The following is a 19,110-nucleotide window of genomic DNA, read 5'->3' on the forward strand; positions in this document are numbered from 1 at the left end:
AGGTCTTCGCTCGCTCTGAGACGGCGTCAGAACTGTGCGGATTGATGCTGCGTTCCGCGGGGAGCGGAACTCGGGAAAAACGCAGCCTCTTAATTGGAGCGTTGCGAAGGAGCTCACAAACGTCTTTCATGGATCTCAAATCGAGCCCTCTATATCTTTAGCTGCTGTTAGGATACGTGTAGATGGTTGCAAAACAACAACAACAACACAAATTTACTGCGGCTGTCCATGTTTCCCCGAATAGAGGTAATGGGAGAGAATTGGAAATGGGGACGACTGAAACGAGATTACCGATTAACGAGGTTCAGTGGAATGCAGCGTCACCACTGCATATCTGTGCATTATCGAAAACTGATGGAAGTTATTTAAACTTACAATAATGACATATAAATATTTATAAATAAAAATACCATTAAGACGTGCAGCTGTTTTCTTTAATATATTTTGCTAACACATTGTATTCAATATAAATAGATCAAGACATTAAACATTTAATACATATTTTTGAACACCAGAAATGTATGTTACAAATCCATTTTCCCGCCCGTGGTATGATGATGCGCCACCAATTAAAGAGCAAATAGAAGCATCGAAAGAAACCTGGTGGTTTGGTGGTCATGGTCGATATGGGGTGCATACATCATGGTAATAGGACACAACTATAAATGTCAAGTATCTGTCCTGACATGTTTGTCAGCAGTGGCAAAAACAACTTGGTTGTTGCTTTATCATATTAATATGTAGTATAACTATAGCAAAAAGCATTATGCATTACTTTTTGTGAATAAAATCCACTGATTTACTGTCCCCCACAAATGCTACTTTGCACGGCAAACCCTACCTCTGAATATGCAGCAACTGACATTGTAATACTGGAAATGATTGACCTTTATGGCCGCACAGTTCTTGCTACAATCAAAACAATTGTTGAATATGTAGTAAATTTGGTATGCACTTTCAAAAGTCTGGCTGGTGATGAATCATATAAGTGATTTTAAATACTTACGTACTATTTAAGTAACTAAAACAGACAGAGAACATAAATAACATCATTAATAAACCATAGGAACTGTTCAATACAAATAAAACTAGTAATTATTACGGTGAAATAAATACATTTCAGCACCAAAATAGAGAAAATGTTGTATGAAACACTGGTTGTGAAAACAATGTGAGATTTCAACGGTACATGATAAATGCAATTAGGGTCTCATGCACCAATACATGTTTAAAAGACTGAGAAATTTGCACATATCAACTACTTAGCTAAATACAAACATTTCCAGTTACAGTAATAGTGAGACTACTGATATCAAAGACCATGTGTTCTTTTTCAGTTATTAACTTATTCAGTGGTTTGTTCACTGATTCACCAATATAAGCAGTTCCAAGAATAGAATACAAAACCGCAAATAAGTCTCCAATACAAAAAATACAATACAAAAATACAGTCTAAAATACAACTACAAGCACAACATTTTATGTGTGTTTGTTTCCTTTTGCTTTTAGAGGGAACTCATTGCAACTATGTCATGTTACGCTGGTATTGGGGTGAGTTATTGGTGCAGTTTTACAAGTACATGAGCACGGTATTGGACCAAATACCCGTATTGGTGCATCCCTAAATACAATAATATAATAATCAATTAATAACTAGAATCAACTTTTACATTCTTCTGAGGAATAAGGATAAAGTGCAACTACTTGATAACACTGAGAGCAGTCAGGCTTTCCCGTGCCTACAGCCAGGCTCAGTCCTTGCTGTCCTCTACTCAAACTGCCCCTTGCTGGGAGCCCTGCTTTGGAGGTAACTGTCCAGGATCATCTGTAAAAGGACTTGCTGAAGGATGGAAGAGGAGGAAGACAAAAGAGATTTACTTAATTGTAGACAATAGTAAAATCACAAAAAAGCTAATGATTTGCAGGGAGAATCCTTTGTTGGCTGAAGACTGAAGTTGAGTCAAATTGGACACATTCAGCTTAACTTACGATTCTGAAACTGTTGTGCTGTGTATCTGGTAAGAAGGATACCAAAGCCCTCAATTAAGGCCAGCAAAATTCCCCCCATCATGGCAGATCCCATCATGGCTAAGGGCCCACCTGAAGAGAAAAAGGAGATTCTACTCATGAAACCAGTCATATGTGAGCACAGATCTTCAACCGAGGTCAAAAGTAAAAACCAAAAAATGAACAGTATAGCTACACTACTTAATCTTTATCAAACCACTCAACACTTACTTCGTGCTGCCAGGACTGCACCGGTCAATGCACCGCTGGTTATGGAGTTCCAGGGATCCTCTTTCCCTCGCAAATGCACCAGACCACAATCGATTGTGGAAAAAAGTCCACCCCACACGGCGAAACTCCCTTCAAAACCACCCATACAACACAAAATGGGATTAGCAGTTTTAGAAACCGTTGTCTTACCTAATAGCCAATGAGGGCTCATTTCAAATAGCATGCATGAATTTAGAGCAAGTGCACTATAATTCATATACAGTGATGACTACACCCGGACACACATGCTTGTTAGAAATACGCAAAGAAGTTGGGGAAATAGCTGGTACAAGCCGAAAACTAGTAACCAAAAAAAGTGTAGTTCCAGTGTTGCAGTAGTTATAGCTTCATAACATTAAAATGTGCCAAAACACAAAGCAGCAAGGATGCTGTCTAATGACTAAATCAGCACGATTAGACGTGACGCCTGAAAGGTGAGAAAAGGAGATCCTCCTCACCCCCGATCTGTGGAGCTCTTATCCTGACAGCGTTTGCACTACCCTTCAGTCTCTGTCGAACACCCTATACAGAAACACAAAACACGTAAACGAGTGTACCAACCAAGGAATTATCTCAGAGCAGCAAGTCAGTGAGGCATTAAAGTCATCTTCATCTTACCACAGGAGCATTACGGAAGCCCTTGATCGACTGGAACACGCCTCCACCAATCGCTCCCATGGTGAAAGCACCACCACAGTCATCCACTATCCTCCAGGGACTGGAAGCAGGGGGCAGCAGCAGAGTTTATGGTTAGGGGTAAGTATGCGTCGATCAAGAATGCAGGGTACACGATAAAAAACAATGAATTCATTGAATTGAAATAAACACAATTCCCTGACCTATGCCCCCAAAGGCAATCTTGAATAGGTGACATATACAGTACCCAACCCCCTATCAATTATAACTTTAGGGGTCCTGGAAGTTTGTTGTTAAGATGATTCATGAAGCACCATGCATAAATACAGATTCTTAATTTAAAAAAAAAACTTTTTGAAAGGGTAGAAGGGTTCACGGTACATTATTGACATCCTATCACCTGCCCTTCCAACTCTGCATATCAACCTTATCTTGAACCCTGGCGCTCCGCTAAGCTGGCCGACCAGCGGTTCATTTTCTTTTCAAAACAAATTCGGAGGAAATCGAATATTTTAGCAATACCAATACACTATGACTGAGGCTGACGTTTTTGCAGCGGTATCAAAGGTAAATACTTTGAAATGATCGTCGACTTTACCACGGCTCTCGGGCATACTCCTCCATGATTGTTGCTGCATTCGTTTCCACCTCGGAAATCGGTCATCTCGACTCCGCACTCCCACTTCACGTGTCCCACTGATTCTGTTCTGGAAAACATGGATACCCGCAGTAAATATATATATTCATTGAACTTGTGAATTTTACAACCTGCAAACGGTATGTGAATAGCGCACGATTCGATGTTTCATCGAAGTTAGACGTGTTTTCATATACCTTTTCCCCAGTGTGAGGTGGAGTTTTTCCCTGTTCCGATTTCAGCGGAACGCAGCAAGTGTATCGCTAGCGACGGGTGACGTCATCATCGCGCGCCCGGCGTAGTGTGCGTGTGAGCGGTGTTGATTCGGCTCGGGCTGCATCGCAATAAAAAGGGCTTTTCCATCGAAAAGGTAACACCGATCAACCATTCTTTGTGAACGTTAAAATGTCTGTCTTTTAGAAACTGGGCGGGTGCTTTGTTTGAGATTTCAGGCACACACGACATTACCGCTCGCTGTAATATTGTCCCAGATGGCTGTAGTTCCTTCATTAGCTTACACGTTAAAGGGAAAACGAACCACACGCTCATTTATTAAAGGATGAACCGCGAGACGGGTCCCACTGGTTTGTTATCTGTGTTGCGAAGGATTCAGAGAAAAGTCTGCTTTGTTGGGTTTTTTTCCCCTCCATTTCACATTCACAATGACTATCTCCCGTGTTGTCTTGTAGGATGCCTCTGCCTCCAGCATTGCTGGCTCGCTTGGCCAAGAGAGGGATCGTAAAACCAGCAGATCAAGGTAACCGACTTGACCCGTGTGTGTTTTAAAAAAAAAAACAGGTGACATGAGAACATTGTATTGACCTTCCTCTCCCTTTGTTTATGCAGATGTTGATGAGGAGATTATTGCAGAGGACTATGATGACAACAATGTAGACTATGAGGCCACGAGACAAGAGAATTTGCCACCAAACTGGTACAAAGTATTTGACCCAATTTGGTAAGATCTTTTTAAACTGCATTTCTAATGATAAAGAACAAAGTTTGATGATTTATGTAGTTATCGTTATGTTAATACACGTGCATGGTGATACTATTGATGTGTGTGCACAGTTTCAAAATCTCAAAATCAGGGCCGATTGTTTATGCTCGTCATTGTGCAAGATCATCCCAAGTCTAAAACCTGGTAGCCCTGTGAAAAAACGTCAAGACAGAATACCTCTCATGAAAGTGATCCGAATTGAATAGAGTATAATACAATATTACTCTGGCACAAGATCAAAGATTAAAGAAACCCTTAAAATTGTAATGACCACATGGCTGTTACGTCAACGTTAAAGTTGTAACGTTGTCTTAAAAATCCTTGTTGCACTTGCAGAACCCTTGGAGTCATATTTGAACACAAATGATACTCCAAGTTAGTCCCCTGAAATGCATCCAGGATACATTTTTTTAAATTACTTTTCAAGTGGGGGCTTTGCTGAGTGATCGGTTTAAAAATGGATAGAAAGACAAATTTAAACCATTATTTATTATCAAATGCAACAATCTAATTTGCTGACATCTCTGATCAGTTTGACCTGAGAAAATCCATCCCATTTTTTCTATTGCAAACACAGCAGTCTTCCTTATTACTGGAATGTGGAGACTGATTTGGTTGCCTGGCTGTCACCAAATGATCCGACCTCTGTGATAACCAAAGCTGCCAAGAAACTGAGAGGTAAGAAAATATCAACCGAAGGCCGTCATTTTATCATTGGCAAAGAACCATTTTGTAACTTCTGAGAGTTTTCCTTCTTAGCCGAGGGAGGAGACGACAGAGGGGAGAAGCCGTTTGAGAAGCCCGACAGAGACCGAGAGCGGGAGAGAGAGAGGGAGCGGGAACGGGAGCGAGAGAGGGACCGGGAAAGGGAAGACGGAAGGGAACGAGACAGAAGAAAGCAGAGGAGAGAGGACATCGCACCCTACAGCAAAAACAAAAGAGGTTCGTTTTACACACATTCTTAAATACGCAGTTATTCTGTCGTTTGAAAACGAATACCAAACAATGTCTGGGTTTGGTTCCTCTGCATTTCAGGGCGAAAAGACGATGAGATGGACCCCATGGATCCGAGTGCTTATTCGGACGCTCCAAGGTAATGTGCTGCTCATGATGGTTTTCTTCACCCCCCTTCTTTTTGAAGATTGGGCCTCATTCACAAAGCGGGCATACAATTAGATTTGATGGAGGAATTCATCTTTTCTTATCTGATGTATTCTTCAATACAATGAAAATACACGCGTTCTTGGCCGTACAACTCTACAAAATGCCTTGCCCCTACCAAGATTCAAGAGGTTAATTGTCACATACATATACATACGATCATACATGTATGCAGTGAAATGTCATGACACCCGGTGATTACGCACAATAAGCTCTATAATCTCTAAAAATACTAAAATGTGCGTTATCAACACGAGGCATGGGCGGCGCTACAGTAATGATTCTGGGTTCAATAATTGTATAATAGAATTAATTGTCTGTTGTATTAAATATACATTCAAATCTTCCTAAATGAAGCTTACCTTGACTTACCTTCAGTACTTAACTCACAGAGTAGAAGTTCAGGGCTCTTCATGATGTTTAATGTTACCAGTGGCATGCGGCTGATATACACGAGCGGTAGCAGAGGGGTTCACCTACATTTTTTTTTTTTCCCCAAATGCTTAGGTGACAACATGCTGCAGGAGCCGTTTCCCCAAAAATAAATGTGATGTCGGGTGGCATTTAAATGTGGCAGATACCAAAACTGTATACTACATTTGTAGCCTTTTAAAAGTGACGATAAATTATGATAGGAAGGACCCAAGACTGGGCTCTCAAATGTGAGAGACTTGACATGTTCTATTTTTATTAGAGCACTTGGCTAAACGTGCAGATATCTTCTTCTCGCACTTTCCACCGTGGTTTATTTTCACACAATCCTTGCATCTGGATGCATTTACTGGTCATGACAATGCATGTACTATGCAAATCAACATGAACAGGTACACATGTCCAGTTTAGGATCAATTTGCATTTGAGTTATACCCAAGGCTTGGGAATCCAATGTTGATTTAATTTATTTTTGGCTCCTTACTCAAGAACAGAAGTAACAATTTAAGAAAAGCTTTGCGGAGGAGTCCCATTGAATGCTATTCCTCCTGCTTTCCAGGGGCACCTGGTCCACTGGCCTTCCCAAGCGTAACGAAGCCAAGACTGGTGCAGACACCACAGCAGCGGGGCCTCTCTTCCAGCAACGGCCCTACCCCAGTCCCGGAGCTGTCCTGAGGGCCAACGCAGCCAATCAACCACCCAAGGAGTGAACCAAACCCCGAAACAGATGAACCAAAATTAATCTTTTCTTTCCGCTGGAGTCTTTTCCATGGCAGTCAAATGAGTATGCGTCTCCATCTCAAGTAGAAAGCTGAGGTTTTAGAATAAGTTGATTTGTCCTTTGGTTAAGTTGTAAATAAGCTTTTATATAAAAATTGACTTATTGCCTTCAGTTTGATAATGAATTTCATGTGACAGACTAAGCTCCTTTTTGTTTTTGATAGTTCATAAATAAAAACGTCTCTCCAAAAACATTCACAATTTTATTATAAAAGTCGTATGCCATAAAACACTGTACTGTCATGGATGTATGTGATGAATTAATGTAATGGATCTTTTTAGAACATTACAAAATCGAAAACTTTGTGATTGACATGATTCGAAAGGGGAGACGAAAGTGAGGCTCACAAATGGAGGGAGGTCAGTGGTCTGCAGCTCCTACATAGTGACAAATAAAGTCGTAGTCCAGAGTGAAGATCTTCTCTTCAAAACGGTCCAGCTGCACCATGGCTTTGCATCGGTCCCGGTCACGCTGGAGAATCCGCCCAACCTGAAAGAGACATGGAGATACTGATGTACTCCTCAGCAAACAGCTACTGCCTCAACCACATTCAGATCTGGACAGTTACAACAAGATGATACGATCTGCTCACCTGTCCCCTGTGTTTACCCAGAACCACCATGATGTTATCAGATTCATTCTTTGGTACGATGGTCTCCAACATTGTCTGCTTCACATCTACAATTTAAAGACAAGTGAGGTTGTTGGAAAACATTCCCTTATAAAAAAAAAAAAAAAAAAAAAAAAAGGTTAATAAACTTCAGAATTTAATATGATTATCACCATCTAAGAATCTTCCCTCCTCGGTTCGACACACGCAGGTACTCGGTGTCAGGACGTCCTCCACACGCATCTGTAAAGAAACCAGACCACTGGGTTACAAGGAATAATAAAAAAAACCCCACCAAGAATTAGGTCTGAAATTCATTTTCAATACAAGACACTGTACACTTCTCCTGAGCATGATATTAACAAGACTAGTAAGTACCTTTGAGTTATAGTAGTGGCCGCCTTTGAAAGTTTTGTCTATGAAGCGTACTTTCAGGTCTCTCTGGAGCCACGAGGGGGCAGCCGGGGGTTTCCGTGACTCCTTTGCCGGGGGCTTCTCTCTGGAGACGACGCGCGGAGGACAAGATGTTCAAATCAAGCACCGAAAAACATACAAGCGTCAAACAGCTGCCAAACGGCATCAAAGCATTTTTGGTTTCCAGAACTACCTCTCTCGACTGGATTCTCGGTGTTTTCTTTTTCTCTCGTCTTTTCCTCTCTCCCTGTCTGACGATTTTGTCATTTCGTCACCAGTTCTCTTCCTCTCCTTCTCCTCTGCTCGCTGTCGCTCCTCTCGTTCCTTCTCCTTTTGGGCTCTACTGTGGCGACCTAGACAGAAAAGCAAAAACAATGGTGCTTAGTTGGTCTTGTTGAAGGTGGACAAAAATCTGGGAAACCATTATTTTATTCCATCACTTAGAACTTTACTCATGCATTTTGTGCCACCTCTTCTCTTTGAAAGAATGTATAAAACATAGAAATTAGCATTTCTATTTTTTCTTTTTTGATACTCCTGATGTCATAGGACGCACTAATTTACATACAACCAATCAGATCAAACTCTGTGGTCCAAGTTTCTAGGGATTAAAAAGTGGAGACTGATTTGGGATTTCAGTCCATCTTTAAAAGACTGAACTGTTCGGATTCAAATAACATTACTTAGTTCTCCATTTTTAGGTCCATTTCTATTTCAGAGTCAAAGAGTTCAATGAAAATAGGCCGCTGTGTTAAGTCTCCACTCTGGATACGCAAATGTCAGAGAGCTCCAGGAGACACCTGCTCAGTGTAGCACATCCAAAAGCGACAACACTACGCCCCAGGACGGTTTCCCTTCACAGAACTTCTCAAACTCTGCTTGAAAGGACTCCACACCAAAACACTGCTGTTTCTGTTCTGACGAGGAGAAAGAACCTCAAGACTCATGTTATGGTCACGAACCCCAGCAATGGGGCGCTGCAAAGCGATGGGGCGCTGCAAAGCGACGGGGCGCTGCAAAGCGTTTCAAACAGCACGGCTTCATCTAGCTGCAGGGGGCGGCGCGACGACCGGCGATGAGCTCACCGCTTCACGAAGGGCTGAGCAGGTTTCAATTTTACTGCAAATGAGCGGCACAGAGCCCCAGACGATACCAAATAAGAGGGCTTGGAGCCTTGGAAAATAGACACTCGAAACACTGCGTATCGTTCATGATAAAGCTGTTTATTTTTAAACATCCTTTAAACAATCGATAAAATAAGGAACACGTCACGTTATGATTCTCCAATAAGGACAATTCTTTATTTTAAGGGATGGATGGCAAGATTATTTACGTTTTCTTTTCGAGCGCTCATTTATTTAGCAAAGTAAACGTTGCCACCATTTAAATTTAAAAAAGTACACACAGCACCATCTATCTTTATAATGTATATAAAATATGGAAAGGGAGAGAGGTTTGAAATGTTTGGCAACACCCACAACAGCCAGTGGATGTTGAGCCGACACGCCCACAAAAGCCATGTGCACAGGAGCCCCGTCGCCGGTGCTGTGACCGTACGGCAATGAGAAATGGGCCGCTCGGCTTCACACTGCAGCCCCGTCAGCGGCGGTGGGACCCCAGCACCATAAGGCTGTTTCATTGCTGATATAAAATATCACCGTTGTGCATCCAGATATCCTTTAATAAACCTTTCCTATAGTCTAGGTTCACTGCCACTTAACCCTGCACACAGTCCCCATCGAGTATCAATCTATGTGTTTTGAACACTCCAGATGAGACCAAATGAAACACTTACCTGCTACTTAGCTGTTTAATTTGGTCTCATCTGGAGTATAAATTGACACTTAATGGTAATGATGGAGAAGCACAATTAAGTCGATTTGAGTATAAAATTAAGTATAATCAACAAGATGATGAATTTGTTATAAGTGAAGACAATTCCTTCTCTCACCTCAAGGAAATTTAATTCTGATGAAAATTCCATTTTAATATCCAAAAAATAAAAAAATAAAAAAATAAATGAAAAAAAAGACTTTGAGTGTCTCTAATATCTGTGGGGGCCCAATACAACACATTAATCTTTTGTTTGTCTCTTTACTTACTGAGATCCTTGCTGTTCTTTTCATATTCTTTTCGATCCACCAGTTTTATGCCGTACTGACTGACTGTCACGGTCTTGCCACCGATAGCCAGCTTCACCATAACTCGAGCGTTGTCAGTATCGACTCCTTCTATCTGCAACAGAGTGATGAAGCCAGAGTGATGGTGAGCTACTAGAGAAAACACATGGAGAAACATTCGTAATGCAGGAACCAGAGCGTTAAATTAAATAATTTAATAAATCCTACTTTTTAATGGCAAATTTGGACAAAACATAAGACTATTCACTCAAGTGGTGAATAGTTACTCTAAAGGTAAGTGCTATATATTTGGTGCGTTATAATATAAGTAAGAAACTAGAACTAGATGATTCTAAAAACTGTTATTAGAAGAGATTTCTTTAGGTCAGATTGAAAGGTATAAGATTAGGTACTGGAATAAATAGATTTTTTTTCCCCAACAGAACTTTAGACATATAGAAATGGATTCTTTTGGATTTCTCTCTACAGGCAGGTATATAGGTAAGTATAAAATGAGTTGGTTCATCTAGAACAGGTAAGTACAGCAGGCAAGTATTCGATTCAGCGATAGGCATAGAGAGGCAAAGATGACACGGTTACCTTGCCATACAAGTCTCTGTGAGCCCCGGACTCCACCAGTACAAACCCCCCAGGACCCAGCACCAACTCCTCCTCCTTCTCTCGCTCCTCTCCCGGCTTGGGGGGACGTTTCTTTCTGCTTGGTTCCAGGTCCTTTATCGCAGAGCGGTCCGCCCCGAGACCCAAACCTTTGGGTCGGAGCTGGTGTTCAATTGGCTTCACGTCTCTGAGGTGGTCAGACAGGAAGTAACAAACAGTGAGTGTTATATGTGTGCAGAACGGGCAGTGATGTGGAACAAACAACCTCTGTGCATCTTGGAAGGTTTATTTTTGAGCAAGACGCACGCACGCACACGTTTTCTATGGGGCTCTTCAGCTACTCAGATGTTAATTGTCTTTTGAACATTTTTTTCTGTTGGAGTGTGAGCATACTCAATACTGTGTATGTGTTATTTCTTTCCATTACCTGTAGTCTAAACAATGCGGTGCTGCTTATGAAAGCGATGACTGACAAATCTCAAAAGAGAGTGATACCTTTGGCCTGTGTCTACTTACTGCTTAAAAGTGCGTCCGATGCCTTCTCCTTGCTTCCAGCCCATCCCTTTCAGCATAGCCATTCCATACGCGTCAATGGGGACGCTCTCATAATCTGCCTCTGTGGACTGACAAACAAACCAATCACATTAGAATGTTTACATTACAAATCCACATAGATACATTCTCCACTCTCAAGGAACCGTAGAACAGGTTCAAGAAATAAACTGAAAGCATTTTTGGCTAAATTACTTGTTCTTATGTAATCTTCCCCTTGTGCCACACAAAACATCTCTGGCTGTCTATGCAGAGTGACAGAGATAAATCGCTGATGCTGGTCTTACTCAACCCCAAGACTCCGGGCTGTCAGGCTCCATCTGAGCTGACTGGGAGTCACCAGCCAGGCATGGCAGCCCACATCAGGCCAGTGGCCTTCGCTCGACTTCTGCTCCGCAGAGTGAGGGATACATGTGAGCCCTGGAGAAGAGCAAGCTACCCACCCCGCACCCATCGCCACCACTACTTGTAAACTGACAGTCATGTCTACAGTGAGTGAAGTAAGATAGGGGATGACAGTGGTGAGGACTCAGGAGGTTTCACTCAGCAGAAAAGAAGAGTGACCTACGATTTTTTTGTCTGTGTGTCTCTGAGAAACCATAAATACTGAATACTGCTATGCAAGCAATGTAGACACTCGCATGTGTATAAACACAAAGCATTGTAACCATGAGCAAACGTAGGAATTGACAGTCAGTTTCGCCCCCCTAATTTCAGTCCGTGAAACAAAATATTTAAAATGTTCTCAGATATGCTTCTCTAACACAGAGTAGTGTTACAACACCTAGGACTGCTTTCACTGTGATACTTTGTGCCTAATAGTTTGGTTTTATTAGGCAGCTTCCAGGTGTGAATGTGTCGTAGTTTGCTGGAGTAGGGTACCCCCAGGGTTCTCATAGCTAAATTCAAGACTTTTAAGACCTTTTTAATACCACTGAGAATGAATCTTAATGCCAACCTCACCGCCATACTAGCAAAAGTCTATAATGGAAGACTATAATGGAAAATCAGTCTGGACTCTTTAGGCCCTAGAAAATAATTATTTACCAATACTTTAATAATTCATTTTATTATAATACTCACATTCATATTAAATACGCAATAGCTTTGTGAGTGGTGTGTGTGTGTGTGTGTGTGTGTGTGTGTGTGTGTGTGTGTGTGTGTGTGTGTGTGTGTGTGTGAAGTGTAATAACATTGAATGAAAAAGATGTGTATTCGTTGCATTAAGAAGGCCCACCCCTCTCCATGGCCTCACATAGGGCCTTTCGGCCACAAAAGCTCCTATTTGAACTAAAGCTAATTTGCACATTGTGCACATTTGCACAAACTGTTTTCATAAAAAACAAATAAAGAAAAAAAACAACATGATAATTATAATAATAATAATAATAATAATAATAATAATAATAAATATAGCTGCAAGCATCAATACACAGGGTGCAGTTTAGTCGTGTTAGGAACGTATTTCAGTTTTTCGAGTTTCGGAATGCCGAGATCAGATACACAAATTCAGATAGATTTTGTCTTGGCTGACAAATTTCCAGCGGTGGGCCCGAATAAGAACAATTGGTAGGATGGACAGGCGTCTTTACCCAATGCAGTGTGACATAATCGGTGACCACACCGATGAAAGGGGTAGCATGTCTGATTTTTTTGTCGAGCTATGAACTTGCACGATGATGATTGGTCGGGGTTATACTTAGTGTTGCCAGTCCCCAACCAAGACATGGCGAAAATGTATGGCACTATGATCACCTAATCTGACATGGTGACCATCGTGAAAGACAAAAATATTGAGTAGTCTGATCCCGGCATAAAACACACCATAATTTTGTATCGACAGTTTTCGGGGTTCTGTGAAACGCAGCATGATTTACAATTTTCCGAGTTTACATTGAACACAGTATTGATTCCTCCAGTCTGTTGTAAATACTATGCCAAGAAACCAAGTCTACACAGCGGAACTCTCCGAATGCGAAAGACCACCCAGAGAACCAGACTTATATAACATTGGATGATGATGTCACAAAGCACCCCGCTCCTCAAATGAATCAAGGTGCGCCAACGTTCTTTCACTAATTCCTGCTCCAAATGTACATTGGTATTGTTTAAACTTGAACCACAATATGTCTGAAACGGTCCAGTTCCAACAAGACCTCAACCATGTCTGTGCGTATGTGGTTGCTATATTACACATACTTTTAGCCCAAAAAATGCCAAGAAGATTAATAATAATAATAGAAATCTGAGCAAAATCAATAGGCTTCCAGACACCGAAAAATAAATATAGCAGGCAGCAAAGCATCGAGTCAAGGTTAGTCGCAGCAATTGCACCAATTTGAAAACAAGCCAAAAAACGGAAATAAACGATAACTAACTTTAGGGCTGCCCCCTGAAAGTCAACGAGTAGAACCATTGGTCAGACAAATCAGTCAACTGAGATCCTTCAAGTTGAGCAGTCGTTTTTTTTGTCAGTCATTGTGCATTATAATAACAGGATAAAACAGATAGAAGATTACAAAATGCACAGGGATAACATTTCAATGAAAAATTATAAATAAGGGGAATCATACTTTACATGTGTGAATAGTCCGCATCTGGATGCGGCTTTCCGTGTGGCCCATTCCTCCAAATAAAAGTACTAAAAACAGTGTTTTTTTAGTTGTTTTATTTGGAGGAACAGGGCATGAGTAGGGATAGGTATTGTTAGGGTATGGGTATTGCAGCCCCAGTAACCCTCAAACACATCTTGGTGGGTTGCAAGACCAGCTTAACGCAAGGAAGATACACCTGGCGCCACAACCAAGTGCTGAAATGCTTGGCTGCCGAAATCGAGAACAAGAGGGTAACCACCAATGCCATGCCTCTAAATGCCCAGACTACCTTCCCACGGAGAACAACCTTCATGTGCGAAGGGGAGAAACGGCAGACCAAGCCATCACTCCCAGACTCTGGCCCACTGAACGCAGCCCGGGATTGGGAAATGCGGGTAGACCTCAGCCAGAGGCTCACCTTCCCACCCGAAATTGCAGTTACCAACCTGCGCCCAGATCTTGTCCTCTGGTCCAAGTCCTGCCGGCGAGTCTTTATCGTTGAGCTGACTGTCCCATGGGAGAAGGCCATCGATGAGGCATTCGAACAGAAGAGGCTGCGGTATGCCAACTTAGCAGCAGAGGCAGAGGGGCGGGGCTGGAACGTGAAGGTGTGGCCAGTGGAGATGGGCTGCAGAGGTTTTGTAGCCAAGTCCACCACAAGGCTCTTGAAGGAGGTAGGGATCAGAGGGCAGGCCCAAAGGAAGGCAATCAAAGATCTTGCCACTGCAGCCGAGCAGAGCAGTCACTGGCTCTGGCTGAAACGGAGGGACGCAACATGTGCTGCCAAATAATCATGTTGGTGCCACCGTGCGACACACACTCAGGTCTGATCAACCTGTGGTGGGCCAACAACAGCAAAGGGTGTCTTGTGATAAATGGCCGAAACACCCAATGAAGCCGGGGCACACAACTGAAGATGTGTCGCATTGGTGGCCCATGATCTGTGCAAAAACTCACCCCACCCAAGATGACATTCCCAACCCTCTCAATTGTTGTGCTGAAAATTTAGGGATTTTAACAACTAGTCCTATGAAGAATCCTTTATTTTCTGCACATTATGCATGGAGAGGGGGTGATCGGGGAGCAATCAGCACCCTTGTCTCCTTGTCTGTGTGTGTGAGAGCCAGGCAGAGGGAGCCGGCCCCGCCCCCCTCGCGCACGTCTCCATTCCGGCAATGGAGCGGTAGAGAGAGAGAGGAGAGATGTCTCTACTGATAATATTGAAAATGCTTCTTAAAGGAAAATCGTAATCTTATTGCAAGTTAGAAAGGGGTTATATAGCTTAGATAAATAGAAAATCAATTTTCTTAATTTCTCCAATACCGTTAACAGTACCGTAGATCTTAGATAATTTATATTGTGACCCATTCCTCCGTGCATTTACAATGTTACGGTGCTTACTTAATCCTGCAAAAGGACAAGAATTTTTTTTTACGATTTCGTAAACAAAATTCAATACTTTGTCAACTAAATTCAATACTTTTAAGGCCTTATTTTGAGAACATGAAATTCAATGCTTTCTTTTAAATATACTTTTAAGACGCTGAAGGTACCCTGTTGAAATAGTATTTGGGCTAGGAATAAAAATAGTATTAAAATATATAAAAAAAATAAAAGTAAAATATTCTAATAAATTAGAAATAATACTTTTCTCTCCAGTGTAGCAAAGGTTCTCTGTCCTGGTTGGACATCTGATTATCCAGCCATTTTCCATGCCAGTAGGTCTAAAAAGATAATAAAATCTTATTGTATTTTATTATTGTTATTTGTTATTACTCTACTGCAAATCTTGAGAGTTTTTTTTCCAGAAACTATAAAATAACCAATGCCATATAGTAGTTCTAATTTTTGTTAATGTAACTACTGTATGTAACCCACTATTGTAGGTGGGGTAATGAATTACTTTTGAGAGCAGCCAACAATTCCATAATCATTCACTGGAATTGCAAGCAGCCATTTTCCTTGATAGCAATGCACCAAAGAAATCAAAGTAAAATGCAGTCCTTATGAAAATAACCATAAAAAAAGTCTGAGCAAAACTTCACAGGTACTGGCAATTGTATCAGGCCAAGAAGGGCCAATCACTGCATTCTGAACTACATGAGATGTGGCAGAGCTGATAAACGTCTGCTCCAAACGCAGACTGGTCATTTTATACCACAAAACAAATCAATTACAATTTAGAGGCAATGAGAGTCTTAACTGAGTGATTGATAGTTGGTTCAGATAGTACAAATTACATAGGTTTCACCATAAACAAAAATCAATATCCACACATCTGGTGGGTGGGGCGGTCAGAAAGTGTCAGCTCATGCTCAGAACAAGGTGCAGTGTAAGTGTTTTTAAATTACATTAACAGAAAATTCCATGCATATTTTCACCCCCCTCTGCTGCGTTTATAAAACTTACAGATTCAGGCCGCAGGTCCACCAGCAATTTGTCTCCATCCTCATAACCCTGCGGGGCTTGGTTTTGCATCAGCAGCGGGATGGAGAGGTTGGGGTCAGCCTGAGACCCATTCTGCCATTTCTCGAGGTGCTTCTGCGAGTCTTACGTCGTGAGATTAAAAACAGATTGGTGTACACACCGCAAACAAGAAACAGAGAATGGCCTGATTATGACTGATTGGGATTAAACGGCCCTACAAACCTTCTATCAGCTCTTTGACAGCCTGGGATTCCACAGAGTCCGGGTCCAGGGTAACATCAGGTGCCTGGTCTCGGGTTTCTTTGTCCTTCTTTTCTGGCCTGGACCAGCGGTTCTTCTGGATCAGGGGGATGATCAGCTCTTTGGGCTTCCCGGCTGCCTTGGAACTGGGAACACAGTGCAGTGGTGAATAGAAAACGGGCTAACAAGGAAGCTGCGTTGAGTGGTTATTTCCATGACCCGTGTCGTCTAATCAACATATCCATACATTTCTTATTCATTCATTTGACAGGCGCTGGCTAACAAAAAAACCCCAAAACATCGTAGACTCGTACGCATAAAAAGGTATCGACTCGGCTAGCGTTAGCATGTGTACTCACCTTTGCAGATCTTTTCCATCAATTACAGTCAAGTAATCTCGGTCATCTTCCTTGGCGGCAGTTTCACCGCTCGAGGTTTTGAGTTTGCTTAAAGTTTTGGTGAAACCGAAAGACACCGTCCCCGCCTTTCTCTCCACTTCAGAATCCGCAGCTTTTGGCAGATTCACATCGCCTCCGTGAGACCCCATGTTTGTTTGGGACCGACCAAACGTATGGAAGAAGTGCATTCTGGTACTCGCAGTTCTATAACGGCACGCCCCTATTGTGTTTGAACGCTATAACGACTACAACTTCCACCATTCTTCGCCACCAACGCAACAGTGCGTTGCGGCACTGCTGCGTTCCATTGAATTCGTCACTCGGAGAATCCGACTTCCTACTCGGAAGAGTGCGAAAGAAAGGCCAGCTTCCCCGTTCACTTGGGCTTCCAAATCGTGGCCAATCGAGCTTAGACCGAGATACCAGAAGTGACGTCATGACCCGTGTCGTTAACGCCGAATAGAGTTCTATTTGAAAACATGTCGAGCTTCAATTTGAACGACGCTGTAATCTTTCCATTTAAAATACGTTTAGGCTTTTTTGTACTTGACAAACTTGCCAAACAGACACCTATATTTCCAATGCCCATGTTTTCCGAACAGATGCAACGGAGCACATTCAGCCTCGGAGGTGGGCATAAGCGACACGGGATTTCACCGATTTCCGAGTTGCATTGGAACGCAGCAGCGTGACGGACCTACGCATAGATTTGGCTTCTGTCAGGTCAGCAGATAGCGACGCTGTTGCCCGAAGACCATTCAATTAAATTCTATGGCCATGGTAAAGTTAATACGGGAGCGAAACGCACTGATCTGAAATGACGTGACGGTTTCAAAATCAAAATTATTTTTTATTTGTTATTTTATTTCATTTCAAATTAATACAAGCGTATACAATGCAACATATTGGCTTGAAGTAATGTATAACAATGAATTGTGATTTTTTTCTATTGGGTCTATAGGCCAACCTTGCCGACAAGGTGGAATCAACTTAGGGCAGAGGGAAAAGTAACGCTGATACTACAGATACAGATACAGAATATAAACAAGGGGCGGTACTTTTTTAACTCTTTTCACCCTCCCCCCCCCCCCCGTCGATGCCCCCGGGACTAGTTCTCACGATATCCCAATCGTTTGGATCGTCGCCTCGTCACTGAAGTGCCTTTTGGGAACAGGCGTCGCAGACCTAGACTACCTGTACTTTACCCGGACGACTGCGGCCACCGGCGGCCGACTCTCGTTAACTGCGACTGTCGCGCGCCCGTGCCGCGACACCACCGCGCGCGGCTCTAATCGGTGCGCGTCCATCTCGATCGATTATTCAAACTACACGCATGTAACCAAACTGGCAGGTTCACCGAACGGAGACCGTGGGATATCCTGCCGAGGAGAAGGAGGCAGACATGCAGGTGAGCATTGTGTGGGCGTGCTTGAGCGCGTCTGGGTGAAAGTCCATTTTATTTCACAACGCTGACCCCCAAAACATTATTTCGCGCGCGCGTCGGTAAGTCCTCATCGCGTAGCGCTGAATTCGTGGAGCCGGCGCTGTCAGCTATACTGTTTTCCCCCTCTCCCTCTCTCTCTCTCTCTCTCCCCCTCTCTCTCTCTCTCCCCCTCTCTCTCTCTCTCTCCCCCTCTCTCTCTCCCCCTCTCTCTCTCTCTCCGTGGGAGATCAGCACGCAGCGTCCTCCACCAGTGCGCACATTGTCCATCTGCCGCGCGCATCGCGTCCCACTTCCTCCGCGCCACAAAACGTCCGCTTTGCTCCCATTCACGATACGAGTCAATAGTTGTGTTCCAGCTATTTGATAACAGTCGGGTCGATGTATATAGACGCGTTCAAACGAATGCTCTTTGAAAGGCTGAACTGCTTGAAAAGAATGTGTGTGTGTCAGCGACATGGCAGGTCAGTATTTTCCCCTAAACACAAGAAATGTGAGAGTGTGTTGTGTGTAACCTTGTGCTTAGCGGGAGGGCAGGAATGTGGGTCTGTGATGATAGTGGCAGATGATGCTGATAAGGGGTGGTTATTCACTGGGGAACTTGCCTTTAACTTTAAGACTACTGTGCATTTCTGCTTGCCCTGTGTAGTCATTAATATGTTAGGAACTTTTACTCGATGGATTTGGGGAAAATTATGTCCTTGGTGTTGCTACATCGAATTGTATTTCATTCCTGCACCAACATCTGTGTTGGTAATTTGATTGTTTATTG

General features: G+C 42.6%; 4 protein-coding genes across 4 annotated transcripts in view; 2 read left to right on the forward strand and 2 right to left on the reverse strand.

The window, feature by feature from the left end:
- Positions 1-529: 529 nt before the first annotated feature.
- Positions 530-3,537, reverse strand: timm17b (translocase of inner mitochondrial membrane 17 homolog B (yeast); the record flags this gene model as incomplete). The annotated part of the gene is made up of 6 exons (XM_080014659.1): positions 530-1,840; positions 1,990-2,100; positions 2,239-2,367; positions 2,736-2,799; positions 2,896-2,995; positions 3,512-3,537. 6 exons carry the CDS (start codon positions 3,535-3,537, stop codon positions 1,773-1,775), a joined length of 498 nt encoding a protein of 165 aa, XP_079870785.1. The 3' UTR covers positions 530-1,772.
- A 308-nt stretch (positions 3,538-3,845) lies between these two features.
- pqbp1 (polyglutamine binding protein 1) lies at positions 3,846-6,858 on the forward strand. Its single transcript, XM_080015900.1, has 7 exons — positions 3,846-3,920; positions 4,240-4,307; positions 4,397-4,508; positions 5,128-5,228; positions 5,310-5,492; positions 5,586-5,643; positions 6,703-6,858. Exons 2-7 carry the CDS (start codon positions 4,241-4,243, stop codon positions 6,851-6,853), a joined length of 672 nt encoding a protein of 223 aa, XP_079872026.1. The 5' UTR covers positions 3,846-3,920; position 4,240; the 3' UTR covers positions 6,854-6,858.
- Positions 6,859-7,265: 407 nt separating this feature from the next.
- gpkow (G patch domain and KOW motifs) lies at positions 7,266-17,046 on the reverse strand (the record flags this gene model as incomplete). The annotated part of the gene is made up of 11 exons (XM_080015899.1): positions 7,266-7,413; positions 7,517-7,602; positions 7,708-7,777; positions 7,913-8,033; positions 8,142-8,301; positions 10,051-10,183; positions 10,669-10,873; positions 11,203-11,309; positions 16,242-16,381; positions 16,482-16,645; positions 16,859-17,046. 11 exons carry the CDS (start codon positions 17,044-17,046, stop codon positions 7,285-7,287), a joined length of 1,503 nt encoding a protein of 500 aa, XP_079872025.1. The 3' UTR covers positions 7,266-7,284.
- Positions 17,047-18,719: 1,673 nt separating this feature from the next.
- magixb (MAGI family member, X-linked b) overlaps positions 18,720-19,110 on the forward strand; it is a gene marked incomplete at both ends in the record, with an annotated part of 33,250 nt that continues 32,859 nt past the window's right edge. Inside the window, one exon of the mRNA XM_080015276.1 lies at positions 18,720-18,802. Coding sequence (XP_079871402.1) covers positions 18,720-18,802 — 83 coding nt within the window. The remainder of the gene's footprint in view (positions 18,803-19,110) is intronic.

Source organism: Zeus faber, assembly GCF_960531495.2.
Source record: "Zeus faber genome assembly, chromosome: 15".
In the NCBI taxonomy this organism is placed as follows: domain Eukaryota; kingdom Metazoa; phylum Chordata; class Actinopteri; order Zeiformes; family Zeidae; genus Zeus; species Zeus faber.